Source organism: Poecilia latipinna, unplaced genomic scaffold (genome assembly GCF_001443285.1).
Source record: "Poecilia latipinna isolate Pla-1442-1.1 unplaced genomic scaffold, P_latipinna-1.0 Scaffold1199, whole genome shotgun sequence".
NCBI classification, from domain to species: domain Eukaryota; kingdom Metazoa; phylum Chordata; class Actinopteri; order Cyprinodontiformes; family Poeciliidae; genus Poecilia; species Poecilia latipinna.
This window is the reverse complement of record NW_015113815.1, coordinates 38667-47733: the sequence shown is the minus strand read 5'-3', so window position 1 is coordinate 47733 and position 9067 is coordinate 38667. Positions and strand designations below refer to the sequence as shown.

Sequence of the window (9067 nt, the reverse complement as noted above, 5' to 3'; positions counted from 1 at the left end):
TTTTTTTTTTTTTTTTTTTTGTCTTGGTTTGGCGAATTGGCTTCAAGGAAGTTGATGGGATACAGAAATTAATACCAGTAATTTAAAACAAATAACTGAATGAAACATATTGAGCATTATGAATTAGAGGCATTTTTAATTTGGCTGTTAAGTGGAACACGGATTACAATACAACCAACCACTTCGCTTTTTTCATTTGATACCAGACAAATTGCACTTTTTATGTCTTCTTTATGAGATGTAATGTCAAAAATGAAGAGAGGTAATGTAGTTTGCACTGCAGCTTATCTGCAAATTACAACATTTACTGTACGAGGACCTCAGAGAATTGACACTATCATCGTGCGGTTGGTTCACCAGCACGCACCAGCCAGCAGGTCTCTATTGATCGGACAAAAGAAACCCCACTTCTACAGACTCAGTTGTTTCTTTCACAAGATTCTTATTGTTAGCCCACCTATTCTGTCTTTCTGTCCCCCCCCAACAGAGATTGAATGAGCGCGCAGCATGGGGGTGGAAAATAATAGATGATGGAGAATTGGCAAACACTGTCTGTAAGGCACCACAGGAAGCTTTATTAACCAGGAAACCCAACTGGCATTTTCCAACATACGAACATGGAAAACAAGGGGGGGAAAAAAACTATCAATGTTATTCCATGGAAAAGAATTGAATCAACCAACATCCAAGTTATCAAGCTTTTATAAAACAAGTTTCTACATATAGACAGGTTCAAAAGACCTGCATATCATTCAGGTATAGTTGTTTTCTGTAATTAACTTAACAAAATATTTAGATTAATCAAGCACATTAACATCCTTATATGTCTATTATTTAAAAAATGTATTTAAAAAAAAAATTCGAAGTTCTTGTGAATCACAACAAAACTGCTGAAATGACTTTTTCAAGGTTTTTCCTGTCAAGGTTGCAGTTACCTCTGTTGCTTATGGACCTCATTAACACACTCTTGTTTTTCCTTCCACTAAACTTTCCAATGAACCATCTGCTTCGTTAGTGTTAACCTTTTGTAGCTTACCATCCTGCTAAGCAACTGTAAAGTTAGCAGTCTTTCCTACAATTGTGTAATTGTAGGAAAGACTCCATAATATTCTGTTTTTTTAGAGAAATTTAATTATTTTTTCTGCAAGCCATATTTACTCCAATTACCTGCAGTTAACACTGGAAATAGTCTGTAAAAAGCAATTCTAGAATATTTTAAAAATATAATTTACCGAAATAAATTAACTCTTTGATATTGTAGTTTATACAAAAAGTACCTGCATTTGCAAGCACAAATACGAGATTTTAGTTTGTAAATATTTGTAAATATTTGACCTTAATGTGAGACACACTGACAAACCTATGAATCATCACTGTGCACAGCTTTTTATTCAAAATTTCTAATGGTGGATTGAGGCATGGACCGTTTAATGGGGTGTTTTTTTTTTTTGTTTTTCATAAAACCCAGAATGAGCAATACATTATTCATCCTGTAATTACTGTACTTGAAATATAAATTCAAAAACATAATTATAGTTCTCTGGAAACATAGTTACTTCTACACATAATCTTATTTACTTTTCTAACTGTGAAAAATATGTTGTTCTTATTTCAAAGATTGGAGATGAAGAAAATCTAAAAAAAGAAAAAAAAAAAAGAAGAAATATTAATACTGCATAGAGGGACCTAAAAATAAGTACAGGGTTTTATCCTCTCACTCTCTGACATCTCTATGCTGTTTTAATCTTCTTAGCTCAAATTAAAGAGGTTTTGGAAATAAGACGGATAATTTAAATTCCACTTCTTGATTTTTTTATTTATTTATTTTTTTTAGAATAAATAAAAGAAAACATGAAAATACTTGATTTGTTTACCACATAGAAACAAATTTTTTTTAAGTAATTTCTATAATCAAAATTTATTAAAAAAATTTTTTCCCCTTTTTTGCAACGTTTTGAAAATACTGGGACTTTCCACAGAAAGCTTCCATTAAAGACTCCCCCTCACCCCTCCCACCCCACTTACCTTTATTACAATTAATTTGGGCTGAGAGCATCTGTAATCCTGTTTGTCCCACTAGAGCCTTAATGACACATTAGGCTCTTAAGGCAACACAATGACTAATGTTATGTCCTCCACTTTTCTACTTTGGCATAGTAAAGCTAGTCTGTATACGAACATCAAAGTGTGTGTGCTAATGCGAGTGTGGAAGGTAACATAATGCAAGGTAACAGATTTCTGCCTCCATTTCCCTTTCCTCCTCATATGTCATTTAACAACTGGCTAAAAGCCTGCCCCGATATGTCAAGATTACACTTGCAAATATGTGAGAAAACCTCCTGGAAATACAAGAGATTGTTAGGAGTTGGATGGGGTCTGGTGCTGAATTTGACCCTGAAGCTCAAAGCACATTGGTCAAGCTACGCATGTCGGTTTTCTTCCTTTCAGCTTGCTGCATTGCCCCACAACAAATGGCTGCATTGTGACATTGCTATTTAGCAGAAGCAGTGACTAACTACAGTGTGAGCTGGAAGATAAATAACTCATTCTGACTGTAATGTTTAAAATCCATGTGGATAAAAATGCTATATGAGCCCTTGCCAAGGGCAATCTAGCAATAAATTATAAGGAAACTGGAAACTTATCCCTTTTTATGGCTTTATCTGTTCAGAAATCAGTTCTTCATCGTCACAGACCTTATACGTTTGCATTCCCTTGGCTCTTCAATGTACTTGCTGATCTGAGAACAACTCAAAAAAATGTCTGTTTGTACGTTCCACAAGTTATTTACAAAGTCAAACAGGAGAAACGTGCAAACTAGACGCCGGTTTCTGTTAACTTCAAAAACACTCCATGTTTCTTAATTTTGTGCCACCATAATTACTGCAGATACAAAAAAAAAAAAAAAAGAGAAGGTGCTCACAGAGAGAGAAAATGTCCACCGTCAACAGGCTGTAGTCTGGAGTTCACAGTGGTGGTCCTCTCTTTGCTACTATCGGTTTGTGATGGCAGGGATATGCATAATTAATGAGAGAGCTGTTATTTTTACAGGCTGATGGTGACCAACACATTAAAAGAAGCAGTTTTAACCTCAGGGGGGGCTGGAGGACAGTTTACCGTGACGTGTCCATTTGATGTGAGCTCATTTAGTTATCAGTGACACACGGATACGAGGCATTCTGTTCCACTCAATTATCAAAAGGGCAGAACAATAGTGCAGTAACACAGAGATAAGTCAGCACATTTGGTGTCTCATTAAACACGATGGAGACTAAATAGCTCTTTTACTCATGCTCTGAGTGGTCAGTGTGTCTCAGTGTTTCGTCATGCGAGGCAGACTTTGGATGAAGAGAAAAGATGTTACCAGGTGTACTTTTCACTTCAAAACCAGATGAGCAATTTGATTGCTTGCTTTTGTGGTAAACCACTGAAAAGAGTCGGATAGTTGCCTGGCAACAATGCAAATAAATTTGTATGCTGGAAATGCGGCAACCGAGGATCTTTACCTTTACAATCTGTTGATCAACCTGCTTCATTTTTATAACACGAAGCTAAAAAAAGAAACTGAGGCTATGTCAAGAATTTGGCTGCGTCTTTTTCTATTTTATTTTTTTCCATTATTGATATTTCTATGTGCAGGAATTGAACCTTCATGAGAGAGACGAGCCACAGTTTCCCATTTGTCAGTTGTCAAAATAAGAGTACAAAACCATTAACATGAGTGATTATTTATAGACTTTCAGTTTGAAATGTGGTGGCATGAGACTCGATACAGCAGCTTAGTGAGAGGACTAGAGGGAGAGCTATCCAACGGAGCAGTAAACAAAGATCATTCTTCATATATATATATATATATATATATATATATATATCAAGGGTTAAGGGTTCTGAATAGCTTTGGAGTGCAGTGTAATTCAAATGTGTTAATCTATGCTATGATGCCGTGAGAGTCTATTGTAAACGGTACATTCAGAATTCTTTGAATATTTTTTACCAATTTGCGCCGGCTAAAAATACTTTCTCCTCTGTTCGAAAGATTTGCATTTAGCATAGTCTGCAATGAGATACCGACACCGTCTTTTTAACCTCAAGGCTAAGCTGTCATCCTGAGAAAGATAGTAAAAGTGAAGCTTCGCTCTTCATGGTTTCCGAGCAGAAACGTTAAGTCTTGAACGGGGTAATTAGCTGAAAGTGAAGCCTCTTCTTCGGCCAGACTTTGCAACGAACGTGATTGGAAGTATTTTTGTGTGAGTCACAAAAAAGATCCTGTCATAGGAACTCCTACCAGTAACCGACAGTGGCTCCCACTGTTTCGGTTCCTGTGCTTGTTATCGCCAGAGGAGGGGAAACTAGGGAAGGATGGAAGCTGGGCTGCTCGCCCTGAAAAACTCCCTACTGTCAAGTGAAAAGAAGCAGCTTGCGTCTCTGTTTGTATCAGGTGAACCATGTGGTAGTCTGCACCATCCTAAAGCCATCAGTAGGAGTTGGCATTGACAGGAAGTGCAGCACAAAGGGGAATTGGAGACAACTAAATTGATACTTGCCAGATTGCCTAGTTGCTAGGTAACATTGGTAACAGTTCTGTCAGAATTTCCTGGTGTACAAAACACATTAGACGTCAGCGCAGTCTCTTAGAAAAACGTATTTGCTCTAAACAGCCCCAAATTCACCTGAAAAAATAATATCTGATACTGAATGTACTGTCGGAGCATTAACACGGTGTTTTGTATTCCTTTTGCAGACTGGTAGAAAAGAAAAAGGGGACCCGCTGAACTCAGCCATTGACAAAATGACCAAAAAGACCAGGGACTTACGTCGACAGGTGAGTTCATAATATCTTGAAATCACATCTGTCTTCACTCTGTATTAGCATCAAGAGTAGCAATCAAACATTTTTTTTTACATTGTTTGTCTTTTCTGCATGTAGGCAAACAAAATCTACATATCGTATATGTACCTTAAAAAAAAAAAAAGATTAAAATTTTGTTGCTGACCTACTGATATGAGATGCATTTCAATTTCCAAGCTTGGTGATTGATTTGGTTTTCCTCCACAACAAAACAACGCCTTCTGTTGTGGATCATGTTCACCCTTGTCAAAGAGATCTTGATCTGCTTCGTTCTTCTCTCTGGCTGGTTGGATACAGGTTTTTTTTTGTTGTTTTTTTTTTTTTTGTTGCTGGTTATTCATGTGAAGGATCCACTCTCCATGTAAGGAAGGCCAAAATTGCCACAATCTAATTTAAACCTATTCAATGAATTAGAATATTACTGAAAATATTATTAATTTGTATATTTAAAACAATTTTGGCATTTAAATATTCAGGTGTAAATGTATTTCTATGCTTATCTTCAATTTCATTTATAGCATCACATTTATTTATGTATGTATATTTATTGCCGTGGTTAGTCACTGTATTGTGACACTTTTGGCATCCTATATTTGCGCACCAAAAGACTTGGTCTCTTTGGAACTCTGATGACGGCGAAATCCTTCCAGGTGGGAAAACTGCAATGGCTTTGCTGGTGGGGTATTTGGAGGGGACCGTTTGATGGGCTGGCAGGCGGTATTCACTCTGACAGGATGCTCTATTGACTCAGGGGTAGACTTGACAGAATGGGCGGTGTGTTTAAGCTTTCAGTTAACATGAGAGGGTAAACTCACAATGCACATGCAGGCGTTACATTGAGTTGTGATACTGTAATTATGTCAACAAGACACGTGTTGTGTTTAGTGAGTCAGTGTAGAGACAGCAGCACATCCTGAGGGGAGGAGCGCAGTTGTTCTGAGAATTTACGTCCCATGATCTCCTCAGCGAAAGGAGAAATCATGTTGCAAACAAGCCCAAATGACAGGCAACATTTGTGAAATGGGAGCAGGTAAGACCAAGCAAGGCTTGTGACAACACCGCTGGAGACACGGCATGTTGTTTTCGCTTTCATGCTGATGTGTACACACACACACACACACACACGAGACAATCCTAAGCTGTCTGTTATCCGGGACAAATTCAGAAGCTGTCAAGGGTACTGCTCGATCATGCCTTCATTCTGCATTTGTGGAAAACGTTGCTGCGCCATCATGTCTGGGAGAAGGGATGAATTGCAATATTTACATGTCTTAAATGTAGAAGGATTCTGTTTTAATTTCAACACGCTTCACTTGTGTATTTTTTATTCAAAGAGTAAAGCTCAAGTGTTTAACTAAACTCCTTTGACTTCCAGCTTGGCACTCTTGTTGTTATTCTTGCGTTAATAATAACACATGCTAGAGGACATTTACTGGACCAGGCAAAAGCATTGCTTCTCCTTAAACTTTTTTGTATTTTGTCATTCTTCTAGGACTCAATTTAGCATATTACTGTGAAGTGGAAGGAAGAGCACACATGGTTAACCCTTTTTTTATTTTATTTTTTTATTTTTTTGCAGAGTTTTTGGGTTGTGTTTCTAACACACATCTACAGACTGACATTTTTGCCTGGTCTTCTTTGGAAGCTAGCTCAAGTTTAGTCAGAATGGTTGGAAGGCGTATGCGAACATCAGTTTCCGTAGCTTGAAACAGATTTCCATGTGGATATAGATCTGAACTTTGACTGCGACATGTATATGCTTCTATGTTGAGGGTGATGCTGCTCTTCTCCCCTGATCTAATCATGTCCTCCAATTGTCACAACAGAAAAACAGCGTGTGCACAGCATGGTGCTGCCAATAACAAGTTTCACTGCTGATAAAACTGTGATGGTGATTTCTTGGTATTTAGGGCAGTACTTTTCTATACAGACAGCGTTTTGGATGCATCTGAGGCAGAGATTAAATTAAACACAGGTGTTTACAACCAAATCTGAAGACATTTGGTTGCACTGGATTTTATTTAAAGGAAAATAAAATCCCTTTCACTTCCTAGTTGTGCACTTTGTGTCAAATAAAATCGAAATAATTACGGGAGTTTTGTAACGTGACAAAATCCAAAAAAAGTTAGTGACTTGCTTTTGAAGACACTGTGAAAAGAATAAAGTAAAACTAAAACTCCTCAAGGCATTTTCATTGCTCTCTTGTGGAGAGTTACATGATAGTAGGTGACTGCTGGACTGTGCCCCTCAACAGAGTAACCCACTGAAATTTTCATAGGCTCACAACAGGCTCTCTCAAGTGCAACAAGCACAACACAGCCCCAGTGACAGAAAAACAACCCACGTCCATCCATGAAATGTGAAGATCAGACAAGATCACATCTAAACCAAAAGCTTTCCTCTAACTTGATTTCAAAAAGTCCCCTCTCCTTATGCCTCACCAGTCTTTTAACAGCAGGTGACCCTCTGCTACCCAGTTGTACATCTGGTACTGGCAGCACATGATTATTCTCCATGAATGTCCCTGTTCCACTAGGAACACTTACAACACAGATTTAAAAATTCCAAGTAATAAAATAGCAAGATTGATTAATTGTATTAGTATTTTAGGAAAAAACAAACAAACAAACAAAAAAAAAACCATTGAGAAATAAAAGCATGTGTTGCCTTCAGAAATGAGGGAATAAAGGATTTTGACAAGACAATTGCAATTGAAGAAAAGGAAGGGATTAAAAAATGTATGAAGGCAGTGATAGCTGAAGTGTGAAAGTACAATCACTACTCTCGAGAATGGTTCTCTCTATTTTTTATGCTGTTCTAACCCACCCACCCACTCACTCGAACACAGACATGCACGCACGCACGCCCACACGCGTGCACGCCCACACGCGTGCACGCACAAATATGGACCGATATTACATTAAATCAGTAAATTAAGTCTTGCACCTCAAAGAGATAAAGTTGACACAAAGCTTTATGCCATGTCACGCTTTCATTGGAAAGACACAGACATAGAAAGCTAACCAGAAATATTTAAAAAATTATAAGAGTTCAGAATCCTGTCAGAGGAGCCTTGTTGCTTTCCTTAACCTCCTTCTTCTTTCTCTGTCTGATTTTGATGAAAGAAAGTTGGCAAAACATCTGGAGTAAAACCTTTGCAATAATTCTCCCTATCCGCTTTGTGTTGCTGTAGTTTAATAACCTCCAGAGAGTTTTTTACAAAGAAATTGATCAAAATATGTTTGTTTATCCCACGGGCCAATATCAACCACAGAATATTGAACTAAAAATGTCACATTTTTATATTAGCCTTTATAAAAAAAAACAAAAAAAAAAACAAAAACCTAATTGTACAGTCTGTCACACCAAAGTCTACACAGACAGCAGCTTAGAATTTATAACCACATCAAGCAACCAGATCATAGTCAATAAATTTAATCAGAACTGATTTTATTTCCTTCTTTTTCTACATGATAGTAAAATCAGTCAATGTGCACCTCCTTTTATACAGTACTTTATTCCCTTTAGCTTTAAATTGTGAAAAAAAAAACAAAAACAAAAAAAAAAACACATACACAATAAACCAGAGGTTCCCAAACTGTGGGGCCGTGTCATTGCAGGGGGGCGCGGGAAGCCGTCTGGATGAAAAAAAACAAAACATGAACAGTGTATGCGCTGGGTTTTTACCTTAGAATGGCCAACTCTGTTATTCCTATGTCAATTTGATACAGTAGAGGCTTCCACACTTCCCATATTTGTGTCCTCTGTCACTTTTATCAGCAGTTAAAACTGTTTAATCCATTGTTAACATGTTGTAACCTGTTTTTCCGAGCCGCCTTTAAACGCAACATGAGCGCTCCGACGCTCGCGCTGGGTTTACACCTGTGAAGGAGACCTGCTGCTACTGTGCGGAGCTACGTAGGTTTGTCTTAGAATCACGGCAGCAAACCAGCAAAACGCAAAGAACTTTTCACAGTTTTTCCCTCCAAACTAACCGACTTAGTTGAGTAAAGCTGTTGGATACAGGTAATGTTAGCTAAAAGATGACTAGCTAATGTTAGCTAAAAGATGACTAGCTAATATCAATACAGAACCTTAAGCTTAACAAGTATCTTGTAGGCTATGATGTTGGTGTCTATTTTCAGCTACGTACATTCATTTTGCCCCCCAAAAAGTTGATGCCCCCCCTCCCGTCACACGCGTCGTTTCAACCAGACA

At 37.7% G+C, this 9067-nt stretch overlaps 1 protein-coding gene across 1 annotated transcript in view; it reads left to right on the top strand.

Moving 5' to 3' along the window:
• Positions 1-9067, top strand: part of LOC106960576 (catenin alpha-2-like) — a gene marked incomplete at its 3' end in the record, with an annotated part of 155500 nt that overhangs the window by 133945 nt on the left and 12488 nt on the right. The window contains exon 2 of the mRNA XM_015053720.1: positions 4742-4822. Coding sequence (XP_014909206.1) covers positions 4742-4822 — 81 coding nt within the window. The remainder of the gene's footprint in view (positions 1-4741; positions 4823-9067) is intronic.